Source organism: Gallinula chloropus (assembly GCF_964237585.1).
Source record: "Gallinula chloropus genome assembly, chromosome: 5".
In the NCBI taxonomy this organism is placed as follows: Eukaryota; Metazoa; Chordata; class Aves; order Gruiformes; family Rallidae; genus Gallinula; species Gallinula chloropus.
The window spans coordinates 65,156,910-65,174,881 of NC_140090.1; the positions used below are offsets into that span (position 1 = coordinate 65,156,910).

Genomic DNA, 17,972 nt, shown 5'->3' on the forward strand with positions numbered 1-17,972 from the left:
AATTTTCTTACCACACTGAAAATATAAACCACCATCTAACATGCCACTTGCAACCCAAAGTTTTCTATCAACACAGTTCTCTCATGAAAGAGCCCTATGACAAGCTATCAACTCCAGTGAATTTAAGTACTAGGAGACATGGATGGGCAAGTTGCAAATGCAAGTTTTTGAAATTTACCTCATCAAGTTCTGTAGGAATGCTCCCACTGCTGCCAGCAGGGAGATCTGCAATTGGAGCTTTGGGAGCTTTTGGAGTAGGACCTCGCCGACTTGTGATGGCAAAAGCAGCTTTCTGATGTCTGTACAATGTGATTATTCCCCTGTGCTTAGTAACCATATGATGCATCCCATCTTTATCAGAGTTGGGCCCTAAAAGAAAAAGAGACTAGCTAACAAAAATTTAAGCTGCAATTTTAAAACGTATGTGGAAGCAGCAGCTACGTCCAAGTCATCAGTACACCTCAACATGCTTTAAAAAACCTGTCTCATCATCCTCACAAACAGAAAAAAATTAAGTACAGGCATAAAGTTAACTCAGTTAAGAGCATATTACAAGCAATGTGTAGTTTAAGACACCTAAATGAAATAAATACATGAACAACACTCAGAACAAGGCTCACTCATTGTAACACTTCAGAGACAAGCAGACATATTTTAAGAATCTGATACTTAGGTATCATACCTTTTGAGTTTTCCTGGCTACTCTGAGGCTGAGCAGGACATGCTGCTAGAGGGGTAAGATGTGGATCCACACAGAGAGAGTTGCAGAGATTTTTTATAATCTTTGAGTTGGGACAAGGAGACCTTGTTGTACACTGCTGAAGTAACTTCGCTATACATGAAGCCACATAGTTTTGTACAAGTGTATTCTCCTCTTTTTTTATAGCTTCCATTAAGGGTTTTATTACAGGATTTAATTTTTCTGGAAGTTGCTGCAAGTTCACAACTGCACATGCAGCAAATGTATGTACTCGCTGATGCAACACTTGCCATTCTTGATTCGTTTCTGTAACAGTCATTTGGACTTGTTGTCTTTTACTGTCCAACTGTTGTAGCGTTTTAGGATTCAAAGTAAAGGACGATGTCACTTCATTGAAAACAGAAGTAACCTAATAAAAAGGAAGAAAGTTACAAAACTGTTTCACTTACTGCAAAATGAGACATATTCTGAAAACATGAGACACCTAATCAGGTATTATCATCTCCATTTTTCCAGCAAATAACAGGAAATGCTAAATGAGGTGCAGCTCAAGGGGAAAGTCAGGCATATTATGAACATGTCAAATCTAGATTCCCAAAGCTAAGAGAGCCTCCAAATTTAGATTTTCCTATATATGCCAGATCTAGATATTCTGACAATATTCAAGCACATGACAGATAAGCAAGCAAAGCAAAACATGTTATGAATGCCAGAGGCCAGAAAGAATGTCCAAGGTTCCATACATGGAGATGTTTCTAAGCTGATTTTTTGGTTTTTAAGGAAAGAGTCTAGGATGAAAACATAAAGAAAAGTCATCACAACAGTAGTTTGAGGACTTGCCCTATCTCCTCCACTCACAATTAGCTAACTACTACTGCTTACATCTTTCACAGGAAATGGATTAAAAGCAATGTGGAATCATGGGAATGCTGAATTTATTCTACTGATAGGACAGTTAGGCTCCTAAGGAAAGGAAAGATGACAGCTGTTAGTAAGGGGGGAGTGTGTGTGTATTGTTGGTCTTTGCCTTTTAGTTTTAAATGTTCAGATCAAGTCTTTCAACTATCAGACTTGTGCTGCTTCACGCTACAGGTACCTTAACTCAATGTAGCTTCATGCAACAGGTACCACATGACCTCGATGACTAGAATGACCAAAGGATGCAAAAAATACGACCAGCAAGGAGCAGCACAGAATGTTCACATCTAATGCATAGGTTTGGTGTCTGTATTTCAAGAAAACGTGAAGATTTGAAAAAAGCACAGAAGAGAGCCAGACAAAATAGCAAGTAGTTATGGAATGAGTCTTCTAATCCAGCATGGCTATCTTTTGAAGAAACACATGCTGGTCAAGCAGCCCTATTACTAGACTCCAGAGTAAACAACTGATGTGCAGGAAAACTCCTGTGCTTCACAGACTATGAGTTCATATAACCATGTCTGGCTTTACCCTGGGAATTTATTAATTTTAGATGTTAGCCATTTAGACTGGCTGCCAAAATTCCCTCAGCCTGTACACAGAATTATCTACCACTTCAAAGATACATTGAGACTTCCAAGCTAAGTTGATGCATCTGACCATTTCAATATCTACTATGCTACAGTCACAATGACCATAACCGTACAAACTGAAACCTCTTCTTATTCTTACCCGTAGCATCCTAAATGTACACACAAATACATGCAGGATCCTAAATCCCCTTCTCCCACATCCTCAACTGCACTACATCCACCGCTGTTCTTCCTAAATATGCCTCCCACCCCAGTCCCCTTTTATATCACAGGCTCTGAAATCCAAAAGCTCTTAATTTACATCCTAACTCATCTGTCCATACTCACCTTTCTCTCTGCTGAAGAGGCCAGTTTGGGGCTGGAAGAAAAGCCTTTTAGTTTCTTTGTCCTACATCATTAGCTCTACTTTTGTTCACCGAGCTACTCATGTCAAGAACTACCTTTTATTAGCCTAGCACTGATGTTTCCAAGTTTAAAGACAAAATAATTGAACAGTCAGTAAACCCCCTCCCCCCCTTTAAAACACATTTGGGTGGTCAGTCTAGAATCTATGCAGTTTGTTTACTAGTCTGCTTTGTTTTCTTCTGCATAGATTTCAATCTACATCTGGAATCAGAACACAGTCAGGTTTTTCTCCTGTTAAGTGTCTACCTTATATTCTTCTTGATTTTTGGCACAGTCTATAAATACCACAGGGGAAGCAGTAAATATCTAACACATCTCATGTCAAGTGATATGTAAAATCACCCTATTATTTCTGGAAGTTACATTTCTGAAATACATCTTCAGCATAATTATTAAAAGACAAGAATAGATTTGAAGAAAAGGCAAGCACGCCTCTACTTACCAACTCATTAGCTTGATCTATTGTAAATACACTGCAGTTTACTCTGTTTCCAATGTCAATGTGTGCATCAGCTAACAATGAGATGAGCTGTTTACATTCATTCTGCATACGTGTAAAAGGGACAGCAATTTCATCGTAATAGAGATGTTCATAAAGGACCCCCAGTAAGCGAGGCTGCACACAAGTGGCCACAGTTCTACACTCCTGTAACAGGGAAAGGCATAGTTGGAATATCTGAGTAATCACAGTTTCTTTTGTTTGGTTTTGGCCACCAAACAGTGACATCTAGCTACAAAAATCCAGTTTCCAGAGGGACCATTAACATTTCTAACCCAGAATATTAAAGATAATGAACAAAACCTTCAGTCTGCCACTAGAACAGAAGTTATGGTGAATACAGAGAAGATAGTCATGTTGAAAATGAAACATTGACCTTTGGTAACACGTATGTTGAGAATAGACTTGTTCATAGAAGAAATGTGAGCATATTTACTGATTCATAGTTCTGACAGTTGGCTTGTAGCTACCGAGTAGCAATATTCCTGTTGTCTAAAAATCCAGATTTTAGTATGTAGATATATAAACACCATTTTAGCTTATCAACTGAAACTGTATTTCGAGTAGCATACGACAAGCTGTGGATTAAGATAGTAAATAAAATTTATTTTTGCTGCAGAAACATCCTACCTTTTGCAAGGCTGCCCACTCACAGATTACTAATGCAACACTAATCCTCTGCAAGGCAGATTTAGAATTCAAGTGGAAGAGCAGTAGCTGAGCTAACGATTCAGCTGGCTTTATTTCTTGAGTAACAGTATTTACACCTGGGTCACAAATGCAGCAACAAAGAGCTCCCAGCAACCTGACAAAAGGAGAAAGTACAAACACTTCAATATCCTAATTACTCTGCAATTAACAATTGAAAACAAAGATGCAAAAACTAGATTAATTTGGGGAAAAACACTATAAACAAAGAGGGTAAATTGCTTTTAAACTTTTTTTGTATTTCCAGTAAACTGACTTTGCTGCCATCATCCGAGCTCGCATGACAACATAATCCCTGGTTGCTGGATCTTCTGCAATGCTGTCTGCCCCAGCAATATATTCCTGAATCACTTCCTTATTCTGGGTTTGACCTTGACGCAGCTTAGCACCTGCCTTTTCCTACAGAATAAAGTTGGGAGACATTGAAAGTAAATGCGTTTGTAAAAGAAAAAGATCAATTCATATTCCATAACATTGCCAGTAACCATCATACCCTGTGAAGTTTGGGCTAAGTCAGAACATTGTTTGAATAACAGATCTAAAGTTACTCATTGTAAATCACCTCCACTAATAGTAACTACTCTATGGTCCTATTAAGTGTACAATATGGTTCCTTCACTACAATATTAAAACTCATACTCAACATACAGCTGATAAACTTAAGTCCACACCCCTTTCAGCATGTTTTCAGAAATAACACACAATGCTTTTATTTTTAACTCAGTCCTGCAAACAGATGGTTTTGGAGCCATGTAAGTAAACGTTTTATGAAGTCTTCACAGGGAGCATGCTACATGACAACTTGAATTCTTGATAACCTGACATGAACTATTTTGCTGTACAGACTGAAGATTTTAAGACAGGCTACATTTAGAGTTGTAGAAAGGCACCCCTGCTCCCTTCTAACACCTTTAGAGCATGTCTTTATATACAGCTAATCACCTTCCTCCTTTCTCCAACTGAAGTCATGTTTCACTTACTTTTGATCTGGTTTTTACTTCGAGCAACATGTTTAAGTCAATCGGTAAATGAGATGGTTGCATCATTAAGCAGAGCCAAGCTCCCATCCACGGACAAGCAGCTGCAACCACATACTGTACAGATGCCTTGTTTAACAGTTCCAGCCATACCTTGGAAAAGAAACATAATGGAAATCATGACGAAATTCTATGTAGTCTATGTGAGATCATATATGTGCTGATAAACTGTAGGAGACATCCTATTCTTCATTCTATAGTAAAGCATCCTATAGGCAAATTACTAAATAATTAAACACACAATATTCTTGATCTGCACAAAAATGCTGAGGCTATGAAAGAGCAGGACACAAAAGCACTATGCATGTAGTTAATAAGTTATGCAAATACCTTGTGAATAAGATCCAGAATTTCTTGGTTGCTTTCTAAGATACAAAATTGGAATATGTGCCTCAACATATCTTGCAGAATTGGAGTCAGCCATGTTGAAGAGCTCTAAAACAAGGATATTATATGATGAAGCAGAATTCAATATGTATCATAGTAAACGGCTAATAACCCTAATCCTTACCTGGTCCTGGGTAGACAGCAGTGTGAATAATGTTTCCAGTGCTGCTTTTCGCACAGAAGATATCGTATGATGCAAGAATGGCCACACACGTGGGACCAAAACTGTGAGTGATTGCTGAATACTAGGACATGAAGGGGAGATGCAGAGGCAAGGACAGGGGAGAAAAAAGTCTCAAGTTAAAACTAATAATAAGAAAAATTATCCAAAAAGAAAGCTTTTCTTTTTTAAAAAAGTACTACTGCATATACTTGGTGATTTTAAGTGAAGGATGAAGTTACTACAGTTTAAGCATTTAAAATAGTTTGAGTCAGTACCTTTTGTTCAAGAAAACACTTTTTTCTTAACGGTATAAAGAACTAGTCAATTCAAGCAGGTATTTTTACTGTGTTGCTTCCCAGTTTATATTTTGGGCTGTGTTCAGCTATTTAAGAAAAAAAGAGGTTGTGTCTGTTGGTTTTGTTTTGAATTTATTATGAGGCATCTATGAGTTTAGGAACAATTAAAACAAGCAGAAATCTTTTCTGCATGAACCTGTTCATAAACTGATGCAAGTATTACTTGATGAATTAAAGATATCATTAGTGACAAAGCTTCATTTGGAATTTGGTGTTTTGGCAAAAACCAGCTTCATCCACTGTAGCAATGCATTTTGAGAGGAGTGGGTTTTCTGGCCCATCCAGATTTATTCCTGACCCCCATATGATCAGGCCTGGAGAAGGCAGAAGAGACACGTTGGTATGCAGTAACAGGAGAGCAGATGTCTGTGAGAACACGAGCTTGCAAGAAAATCCATGAGATAAGAAACTGCAAGGATGTTAACAACTGCCTTAAAAAGGAATGACGTGACTGTGCAGCCTCAACCAATTATTAGCAACAGTGAGGTGCATGTAAGGCGGGTGAACAGAGCACCTAACCAATAGCAATGTAATGTAACCTGTGTACTGGTATAGAAACCTACAAAAGCTGTGTGTGTGTTTCAATACACGAGCTCAGCATTTGATTACATTGGTCTGAGCTGAGTCTGCAAAACTTCGGCTCCAGCAATCCATGACAGCCACATAGGAGGAGAAAGATATGTAAAGCATCTACCTTAAGTGCAGATGCTGTGAGTTTGCCGGATGTATTCTGAGAAACACTGGCATAACGACATGCACTTCCTTTGATTTGACAGTCTGAAACTGGGAGGAACTATGCATTGTCTTCAACCAGTCACAGAACTGCTCACTGTACTACTGATGTGAATGTTCACGTTTGCAGCTTTCTGTTCCAATAGTAACGTTTTCTGCAGGTACATGCATGTGTTAAAGAGTTTCTGCTTGTTTGGAGGCAAACAAGAAACTTGTGAGTAGGACCACCACATGAGTGGGGCTGATATCCTTTATTAAAATGAGTGTGTGCGGGCAGAGTCACGTCTGAACATGCCACTTACTATTGTAATAAAAATAGAAACACTGACCTAACCTTTGCTTTAAGGAAAATCAAGAGTAAAATTAAAATACTGATTTAAATCCAGCATCTCCTTAGCACATGATTTGAAAGCAACATTGGTTATTCCAATCTGAAAGGAACTGGACTGTCAGACCAGCAATACTGAAGCAATACTAATTAAAAAGTTACCTGCATTTGCGAACCTGAGGATAAGTCAGTAGAGAAGAAAGAAGGATCATGATACTGTTTGTGGATGCTGTCAAGTCATCCAACTCCAGAAGCGCATCCCACAAGGTATTGAGAATAAAAGGCACCTAGACAAAAAAGCAGGAGAGGTTATAATAAAAAAAGGAAAATACAAGTGTCATTTCTGAATTTCATTCACTCAGACCAAAAGAGAATTTTTCAGACAGATGGAAACAATTCAGTCACCTTCTGAGACTGAAGTTGGACCAGGCTTTCCACTACTGGTACTAAAGATGCTGCAGCAACAGCTCGGACATCATCATCCAGATCTTGGAGACCTTCAATTATTGCAGGCAACACTTTAGGCAATAGAGTGTTGATCATGTCCTGCCAAAAAGATCAAAAGCATTTTTAATCTTAAAAAGCATATAATGCCCCAAACAACTAAGAATACTCCAAGTGTGTGAATAAAGCCATTTCTTATATAAAACAGAAGTTACAGGTCCAAGACAGTAATCTAAATATTCTTAAATTGCCATTCAAGAGGTGAAACCTAGGTTATAAATTTGCATTAACTGTAACTCAACTCAGTTTTGCTATAAACAAAACTCAGTGTTTTCATAGTATCATAACGAATAGACTAAACCTCTTGTAGCACTTGGGTCTGTTATCCTCCCACACAAAAGTACCACTAAAATCAGGCAAGCATAGCCTCCTGTTGTAATGTTTTGTCTAAATAAATTACTCAAGTTATAGCAGTAGAGCTTTGCTGTGTACTAGCAGATTTCCACAGCCTGGATATAAAGATCCAGTCACACACGTTATAACCCACATGAGGCTGCAGTGCCAGCAAGCTTGATCATACCCACCTACTGTTCAGCCACATCCTCAACTAGGAGCAGAGGTTTTTGTCCCAAAACTCTCTACAACTTGTCATGAGGGTTATTACCTGACGTACTGCCAACGCATACTTTATTCCAAGGAGACCACCATGTCTCACTTCCCACTGTTCCTGTGTAAGCAGCTTCAGGAGAACATCAACAGTTTTATGAACTCCAGTCTCATTCATATGTTTCAATACTACTCCCAAAGTCTGAGCACAAGTCTCACGTACTGGTGCTACAACCTAGGATAAAATAAATGATAAAATAAGTATTTCTGCATGAATTGCAACTTAGAAAGAATACCACTCAAATCTGCTACATAAATTTCACCTTGCTTGTGTATCAGCTACTTTGCAATAAGCATGTTACAATAGGCACAAGCAGTAGTAGTTGCAAAGCATGACTGATGTGCTACAGTATCTCCAGAAGTCACCACTGATACCTGTTCACTCAGTGATAACTTACTTCATCTGAAACAAAGTCTCCAAATCTGTCCAACGCAAACACACAAAGAAGTCTAATAACCAAATCTTCTAGCCACTCCTGATGCTGCTGAATCATCTGTAGAGAGAAACATTGAAGACTATGTTTATAAAGATTAATGATATGCTTGCTTTAGCTAAAATTTATACAAAAGATATTATGATGTATGCTTAAATTGACAGAATATAGTGATCTTGCACACCTGCCTTATTAAAACTTCGTTTTTTAAACCGAGTAGTAGCTTTATCAAAAGACTAGACAGCATCTTTTAAGGTAGGCAGATAATTGTATCCCTACACAGCACAGGAAGCTAAAGTCATTCAGATAAACTACACTGACTAATGTGAACATATTCTAGGCAAATCAACTAATACGCATTTGAAGAGTATTTACAGATAAACAAGAAACATGAAGCAGTGCTTCTCCACTGTGGGAGACCCAGACAAAGGTTGTTCTTGTCAAAGCTTTGGGGGGTTGGACCTGATGATCTCTTGAGGTCCCTTCCAAACCTTACAATTCTGTGAAGCTGTGGTCTCTGTTAAGAGGCCCAACAGCTTCGTAACTCAGAATCTCAGAGCAGAAGCCCCAGAAAAGCAACTGCTCAGGGATCACCTTTCTCATCTCCAGTTTGCCGACAAGATCACCACTTCCTTAAACTCTTAAATTTAATGAGCAAAGCTTTCATCACATTATGGATTTCATATTCCTATGCATGACACAGAATTGATAGCCTGCATACAGCATACATTGCAGGCTTTGAACTTAGCCTGGAGTACACACACTTTTTCTATAAATAGTTAAAGAAACTGTTTAAAGTTTCTCCTCATTGCAGAATGTGTTGTCATTACCCTGCAATCTCCATGGAACAAATACTACTCCACATGGAAGCAACAAATGATAGCCACTTTTGTTTTCCTTATATACAAAGTATGCTGAACTACTCTGATTTCCATTTGATAAACATACCCCCTCATTCTTTAACACTCTCTAAACCACAAGCTCTTCCAGCTGCTTTTACAGCAGGGAACTCAGTAAAAATTTGGGTGAAATTCACTATTAAGTAAACCATTTACTGCTGTCAAGATATTTTTAAAAAGTGTTTTCCTTTCCAATAGACTAAATACTTTCCCTCATAACAGCATAGTAAGCAGATCAAGTCACTTACTACTTAAGTGAACAGAATTAGATTGCCTGAGACATTTTACTACAATTACTTAATCATGTCAATTTTGCTTCAGCACACCCTTACGATGACCCAAAAAACTATTTTCTAGTATGGAAGCTAGTATTTAGTAACTTTACACATAGTCTATATATTAATGTCTGCTTACACTGTACTACTGGCTTTTTGCACAGTCCTTTTAAAAAATATAAACATATAAATATTTAATCAGTGCATGCAATTATTTAACCCAGATTGTTTTGAACAGACAAAGATTGCAGTTTGTACTCCCTCCCCTCCGCCCCTGATAATCCACCTCCTACAAAGTTCAAGTATTTTAAGAATTATTCTGTTTTCTAAACTTCATTTAAGTCGAGTCCACGTGACTGGAAGCTTACCTCTTCTAAAGAGCTATCTCCCATTTTTCCACCACTTTTACCATGAGCTTTAAGTATCTCTCTCAGTCCGGTACCTGCACCATGTCGAACCTAGAGAATTGCAATAAAAAGTCGATTTTTAGGTATGTAAGATAAAAACCGTGCCAGGTAACTTCAACAATACTACTTTATTGTTAATAGATATGTTTCAAGTGTTGCAGAGTTAGTGGTACATAAGACTTCTAGAAAAGTGTAGTATTTTATTAGATCAAGTAATTTACTTAAATACTAATCTGTCCAAACCCAACCTGTTTTCCCTAAGCATTTGCCAGTTAGAATTAAGAATTAATGGAATTAAGAGTTGTTTCTATTTTTAACACAGAAGATATTGTTATCTTACTTGCAGTAATGCAGCCAAAGACAGTTCTTATTTAGTTTTACATCACTGCATTCTAAGACACTAGTTTTCAGAGAAAGGGCAATTAGAAGGTATTACTGTCTTTAATAAGCTTATAAGTTAAAGAAAAGCAATATTCTTATTTCTTAAATACTTTTATTTATCTGTATATTTCTATTTCTCTACAGCTCCTTATCCCTCTAACAGTTTGGATCTCCACTACGTAGTTTGGGATCTGCAAAAGAAACTTCTGAGAACTGCTATTCTGCATACCTTACAAACCTGCCTTGCTTAGCTAAGTATTAAAAAAACAGGTGAACAAGTGATATAGGAAAGCACAGTACAGGCACTTTTTATGTTTCACCCCAAACACAAACAGTTGAACATACTAGGAAGAGTTCTGGAAATGACAGAAGACCAGTAGAAAGATGTGTTACAGACAGACCTGTCCTGGGACTTCTAGTATTAACAAGGCTAGTATATGGCTAAATCAAGAAAAGCCCACTCAATAGATGCACAGAAAGTTGCAAAAGCAAAGTTTTGAACTGGGTTTTCACTGAGAGGCATATATACCCTAGCTGCCAGCAGAAGTGTAAGAGAACTAGTGTGTTTCATGTCATGACAGCAACAACTAGGACTGAGTAGTTAGAAGGCCCCTCCCTTAACTAGAGTACCTTGGAAGAAACACAAGCATAAATATCCCCCCCACTCCTACAGCTCAGGGGCTGTTGGTAAAAGCAATGAGAAAGCCAATAAAAACCAGCTACATCACCTAGTCTTAAAATCCTAATTGTTCATAATATACCAATCATTTGTTTACTTGGTCCAAGATTGCTTTTACAAGCCAAAAGAGGAAGACTTTGATAGTTACTTCTCAGCTTCTGCCAACATAAAACAGTAAGGCAAACAAATGCATAAAGGAAATGCCAGGAGTAGGATTCATCCTGCCTGACTTCAGCTGCCTATAAACCAGGCAAGCAGTCTCAACTAGTCATCTCAGCGGCCTCTAAACACTGCAAGAAGATGCCAGAGGGCCATTTTAAAAACATGTATTTTGAGGTAGTTTAACCTGTTTTTCATCCAGAACATACCGTAATAATCACATAGTATTGATCTACTTCCTTAATTAAGATGCCTGTGCCCTGTACCAAATGTACTAGGAAAGCTATTCCAGAAGACAAGTGGACTTTGGCTTCAAATGCAACAAGCCTGCTTTCAAATAAAATGTGGCTTACTAGGCTCAGATGAACTGATGTGCCACACAAATATAGTCACTCTTTCCTGGGCCAAAAATAACTGTGCTGGCTGCATATGATTTATCACCAGGTTTCCAAATTTGAGGTCAGTACAAGCAGAACCAACGTTTTATCATTGAAAGTATGTTATAGATCCATCTATGTACGTTATACTCTGTGTTAACATTTCATCTTTGAAAAGATCAATCTTTTAATTAAAAACTGAATCTTTTAATTAAAAACTGAAGTTAGTCGAGAACAGTTATTTCCATCTTCTGCTCAGAGACACCCTTGTCAGCTATTTCATCTTATTGCTTGGTACAGAATACAGAATCACAAGGTTGGAAGAGACCTTTGAAGATCAAGTCCAACCATTCCCATCCTATGCTAAACCATATCCCTAAGTATCTCATCAACCCTTTTTTTAAACACATCCAGGGAAGGTGACTCAACCACCTCCCTGGGCAGCCTGTTCCAGGCCCTGACAACTTTCAGTAAAAAATTTTTTTCTCATATCCAATCTAAACCTGCCCTGGCACAGCTTCATGCCATTTCCCCTTGTTCTATCTTCTGTCACCTGGCTGAAGAGACCATCACCCACCTCTCTACAACCTCCCTTCAGGTAGTTGTAGGTGATAAGGTCTCCCCTCAGCCTCCTCTTCTCCAGGCTAAACATCCCCAGCTCCCTCAGCCGCTTCCCATAGGATTTGCCCTCCAGCCCCTTCATCAGCCTGGTTGCCCTTCTCTGCACTTGCTCAAGAACCTCAATGTCCTTTTTATTGGGAGGAGCCCAGAACTGCACACAGTACTCAAGGTGTGGCCTCACCAATGCCGAGTACAGGGGCACAATTACCTCCCTAGACCTACTGGCCACACTGTTCTTGATACAAGCCAAGATGCCATTGGCCTTCTTGGCTGCCCGGGCACACTGCTGGCTCTCATTCAGCCTGGTGTCAACCAACACCCCCAGATCCTTCTCTTCCTGACAGCACTCCAGCCAGTCTCCCTGCCCAAGCCTGTAGCACTGCATGGAGTTGTTATGTCCCATGTGCAGCACTCTACACTTGGCCTTGTTAAACTTCATCCAGTTGGTCTCAGCCCATTGGTCCTGTCTGTTCAGATCCCTCTGAAGAGCCTCCCCTACTCTTAGGCAGATCAACACTTCCTCCCAGTTTAGTGTCATCTGCAAACTTACTGAGGGAGCATTCAATCCCTTCATCGAGGTCACTGATAAAGATGTTGAACAAGACTGGACCCAGGACTGAGCCCTGGGGGACGCCACTCGTGACCGGCCTCCAGCTGGATTTGGTTCCATTCACCACCACCCTTTGGGTCCATCCATCCAGCCAGTTTTTAACCCAGCTGAGGGTCCACCTGTCAAGGCCAGTGGCAGCCAGTTTCTCAGTCAGAATGCTGTGAGAAACCATGTCAAAGGCTTTACTGAAGTCCAGGCAGACCATATCAACAGCCCTTGTCCATTAAGCGGGTCACCTTGTCATAGAAAGTGATCAGATATCAAAGATTGCAGAAAATAGTATAAGGACTGAATAGAAGGGTGAGCAGAACAGGTTTTGAATTGTGAAAATAATTTAAATAACTTGTCTAATATACCAAATATACAGTTTTTGTAGTTGGTACTTATTATTGCTCTAAAAAATATTAAGTTCCTTTTCTATAAATGAAGAAAACTACTAATGACTTGTAGTCTACCCTGTCACCAAAGGATTGATTCTCTCCTACTTTTCTACTAGCTTAGTATTAAACTACACCACTGCTGGCAACAGCAGACTCCCACAATATTCCTTAAACTGTTGAAGAATCCAAGCCTGTTATAATTGCTTAACCTTTTTGGCCATACATTAACATGCTTTTATTTTGCTTGAATTTGAATACCTCCAGAATTCTCACTTATAATCCGTTTTCATCTCTTTCCCACTTTCCACTAAAGTACACATTACACATCAGTTTTCATTTCCCCTTTAAGCAAGTCTTAAAGCAACACTTGTCCTATATAATCTGTATTTACAATTGATACAGTTTTTGCTATCCAGACAAAGTGTTCTTCAGTCCTATGCACTCAGTTTCTGTGCTTCTATTGCAGCCTTTAATTTAGCAATTTAATTTTAATGCTGTATCTTAAATACATCACATGTGTCTTACCTCCCAAGAAGGGTTAAAAAGATCATTGCACACCTCTTCGCAAAAGCTTTCCAGGGGCCATTCATTTGTCTCAATTTAAAAAAAAAAAGTACAAGATTAAAAGAGAAAGGCATCAGGTGAACAGAGCTTATATTGCACACCACTTATGATACATGAAGAAAACAAAGATCTCCAAAACCTTCAGTATTTTTCTTTCTTACTGGACAGAACTGAAATAGAGTATCTACCTTCATCCACACTTCAGAAACTTTGCTGATTGTCAACAGATCTTTCAAAAAGCTTACAAAGTTCGCCTGTTAGTAGTATAACCTCTTCTCTACAGTAGTTAATTTTCATGTTCTAGACTTCAGCCGCCCTTTAAGAGCCATGCTAAGTCAGAAAATAAAGCAAAGTTTCTTATTCTCCCCAACAATTCTTCCAATTCATGAACATAATAGGCAAGCCTCAGTTTGAGGTTACACTACATAATCAAATTGGGTTAATTCATCACCCTTTTCAAAACACATTTCACATTTCTGAAAGCCAGAAGCACATCCACTGTACAAGGTTTCCTATAAGCAAACTGATGCGGCTGTGAAAAGGCAACTATGGACACTAACATTAGTAAGTTCACACCATCATTACAAGCAAAGCATTTAAAAGGCTAACAAATAGCAAGTAGTCAGTCCCTATTTATCTCTCAAATTAATTTTCCAATCATCGTTCTGCAGATTATTTAGTTACTAAGTTACAATTGGAAATACTTTTTTATAATAGAGCTAAATCAAGATAAACACCCTTCAAATAAACCACTAAGTACCATTTGTATTCAGATACAGTATTTATTACAATTTTTCAGCTTTTCAGCCTATTGAAACAAATGCAAATTTTTCCTAAGACTAAGATAACTGTTAAAGTCTTCAACTACTAAAGACAGAAATTCTAAATTAAGCCTAATTAAAGGCAAAGATTAAATAAAGTGTACGTGAACATTTAGATCAAATTATTTATGGCTCAGTGTAATCCTATCATCTAAGTGTTTAGCACAGTTTTACAGTTTAATACCTGGGTCTGACACCTGTAATCCACCTACTCAAGTTCATTCCAGTCACAAACTGCTACCAATGGATTAAACTTGTTTTCCTTCTCAGTGCTATGCACAGTTTAAAGCCTATTCACTTCGTTACATGTAAAAGTTAAGCTGTCAATGGCATTCTTTACTCCATCTCTCAACACTAAAATCACTAAAGAACTGGGGAGCATAAAGAAGTTTTAAGTTATTCTGCTCCAAAACTGAACGATCATTCCTTGTAACAGCAGAAGGACATATCATACCTCTTCTGGGGCATTTTCTACCAGTGCTTTTGAATCTGTGGCAGGCTGGTTGATGACGACATTTGCAACTTTTCTTCTCTTTTCTTCTGGTTCCCCATCAGTGCTATCATTGCTAAGAAGGAACAAGTATAGATTGATGAACTGAAAGCATGTTTTAGGGGAAGTAATTACTTCTACAACTGAAGCCTCAGATACAATAAAGCGTGGCAAGGATACAAAGCAAGAAAGGTTTAACACTGAAATATGCAAAATACAGGCTTACACGTAAAAATTTCAGCATGGCAACAGCAGTACAATGTCCCAAACCGGCAATCCTTCTCAGTCTTTTCCAAGAAATACAGAATTCTTACATGAAAATCAAGAAAAGCTTTCTTAACTGCTTGTTATAAACACAGTAGGTACGGTAATATGTCACTATAAATTAGTGAAGAACACTACTGTATACACCAGAAAAGCATCATCTGAAGTCCTACATACTCATGCACTATCCTCAAGCCATATTTAACAACAGGAGCAAACCATAAGTTTTCAACTGAGCATCCCATTATTTCAAGATCCTTCTGAAACTAAGCTCCTAAAGCTCTACTGGGAATAATACAGCAAGCACACAAGCGTTTTATCATTGGCACAATAAGCACATAAAAGACTTAAGCTGCAAATACTGCAGGAAGTTTTCCAACAAACAAACTGAGATTATGATTTAACTGGAATTAAAAAAGCAAACCAGTTCACTGTTATACCTCTTCTCATTAGCTTCCACCGCATCTCTGGACCTTTGCTTTGCAAATAGCTTAGCCATTCTTTTGGCTTTATTCTTTTGTCTACTGCTCATACCAGCTCGAAATTCTGAGTCAATTAACTCAGCAGCCTGAAGAGTCTGAAAAAAGAAGTCATTCATTGTCAATTCTTCATACAATGCAGGTCCTGAAAAATTCTCAAACCCACATTGCTCTCAACTTCCCCAACCCTCCATCACTTCAAGACCAGAGCAGCAATTTGACATCAAATAACACTAACATGCAACCGGGAGGTGGGGGAGTGGGGGATTCAGGAAGACAAAGCATACCATACTAGGTGTTGATCATCATACTTAAAAGTACAAAGATTAGAACCAGAGGAGCATAAATCTGGTGGACTTTGCAGTGTTTGGTTTACAGTTGGACTTGATCTTAAAAGTCCAACCAAAGTAATTTATGAAATAAAGCAAACCCACTGTATTATTTCCTTTCAGTCAAACAGCCCAAGGTTTTACCTACAGGTTGTTTGTTTACTAGTGACACTGAAGAAGGGGAATAGTCCAGATCTTCATCATTGAACAGATCTTCAGTATTCATCCCAATTGCAGCACCCATATCTAAGCCGAGTTTCTTTTGTAACAGTTTCCTCTGTCGTGCAATCCTCTCTTTAGGGTCAATTTCACCTTAAAAAAAGTTTTTAAGATGGGAAAGATGTGTCAGATTTCCAACCAGCTGTATTATTGAAGATTTGCTAAGTCAAATAAGAAAGCCAAAAGTTACAGAATTAAATTGTACTTGGCTAATACATCAATACAATATTTTAAACCAGATCACACTGATTCCCAGGAAGACCTTTTCTGCTCCTGAAGCTGTACCAGTACTTAAACTGCCATCAATTAAGCAGAAAATAGCTACCATGAACATTCATTAAATTACACTTGGTCTACAGAAGTAAAGACCAACATTTCCCAATAATTTTTAGGAAAGGACACTTCGAAGCAGTGAATTAACATGCTAAAAGATAAATCCAACAACAGATTCAAGAACCAACACTTTTTTATTGACTACATGCATCCTTATGGGATCTGTCAACTTTGACAATTTTTTTAAAAGGCTTCTTTTCCTCTTAAACTTTATCTTCTGTTGAGAAACAGACCTAAGAAGGAACAGCCACCAGTAAACCCCCTCAAATGATAGTCAACCCAATATTCTGTAGTAAGCTAGGTTGAATCTGACCCTGTTTTCTCCAGAAGCTTCCTTCCTTGTAAAATGCACTAAACCCAAGTGCCTCCTTTCCTTCTGCACAAATTAATTCCTGATGGAAAGGTAGACTGCAGCAGAAGCACAATTTTACTAGGATGTGGGAGTCTGTTAGGAACCTTATCTTCAAGCTTCATGTGTCAAGCAAGAATCATTTAGGAAGTTAACAGAAGCTACCTCAATAACGTTGTGAAGCTGCAACACTAATTACTGAACACCTAGACTTTGGGAGCATCCACATTTACATTTAAAAAACAAATAGAAAATTTTAGTGCCCAGGCAGAATAAGCCCTCCAAAGTAAAGTGAAGCTTGTAGGGTTGTCCAAGTTCACTCTTTTTACATGTGCAGCATGGAAAGCAGTTAGGAGGTAGGGTTTTTGTCAAACATCCACACAAACCTGTAAACAGGTGACCAATATTGGCAGAACTTTGGCGTATACACCAGGCTGTCTAGTAATTGGTAGCTAATTATAACTATAACAATAAACTGCTTTTTTAATTGCATTGAACTTGTACACCACATTATTAACCTAGCCTAAGAGAGGGCAAGCAGTAAAATAGCAGCAAAGCTTCACTGACAAGATACTGCCTAATTGTCAGGAGCCATAAGGTTCCTTGCTGAGACAGTGATCTGCATACACTGCACAGGACGTGTCACTCACAAGGAACAAGTGAATGAGGGCTATGCAGTCAGGGTAGACTTATCTATATAGCATCATTTCATCTGGTGCAGAAACTGGAAGATGGACTGCAATTAGAGCAGAGTACAGGAATACAAAAAATTTCTATTTTAAAATAATTCAGTGCCATTACACTGATACAAACAAATTCAACTAAAAAGTTGCAGAAAGCTATCAGACCAGTCACTTGAGACAAAAAGACATCACATAGGCACTGATAATTGCCCTTCCAACATTAACACTTTTATTTCATATAATCTCCCTTTGAAAGACTTCATGCTTTTAAATAAGCCACATC

At 38.3% G+C, this 17,972-nt stretch overlaps 1 protein-coding gene across 1 annotated transcript in view; it reads right to left on the reverse strand.

Annotated features, from left to right (window-relative positions):
* The window catches only part of BTAF1 (B-TFIID TATA-box binding protein associated factor 1), a gene marked incomplete at its 5' end in the record, with an annotated part of 45,049 nt that overhangs the window by 13,052 nt on the left and 14,025 nt on the right, over positions 1-17,972 (reverse strand). The window contains 17 exons of the mRNA XM_084264622.1: positions 179-369; positions 683-1,109; positions 3,059-3,262; positions 3,746-3,920; positions 4,080-4,222; positions 4,804-4,953; positions 5,191-5,295; positions 5,372-5,492; positions 6,989-7,113; positions 7,232-7,372; positions 7,935-8,111; positions 8,335-8,430; positions 9,913-10,002; positions 13,684-13,752; positions 14,998-15,109; positions 15,738-15,874; positions 16,254-16,417. Coding sequence (XP_084120748.1) covers positions 179-369; positions 683-1,109; positions 3,059-3,262; positions 3,746-3,920; positions 4,080-4,222; positions 4,804-4,953; positions 5,191-5,295; positions 5,372-5,492; positions 6,989-7,113; positions 7,232-7,372; positions 7,935-8,111; positions 8,335-8,430; positions 9,913-10,002; positions 13,684-13,752; positions 14,998-15,109; positions 15,738-15,874; positions 16,254-16,417 — 2,627 coding nt within the window. The remainder of the gene's footprint in view (positions 1-178; positions 370-682; positions 1,110-3,058; positions 3,263-3,745; positions 3,921-4,079; positions 4,223-4,803; positions 4,954-5,190; positions 5,296-5,371; positions 5,493-6,988; positions 7,114-7,231; positions 7,373-7,934; positions 8,112-8,334; positions 8,431-9,912; positions 10,003-13,683; positions 13,753-14,997; positions 15,110-15,737; positions 15,875-16,253; positions 16,418-17,972) is intronic.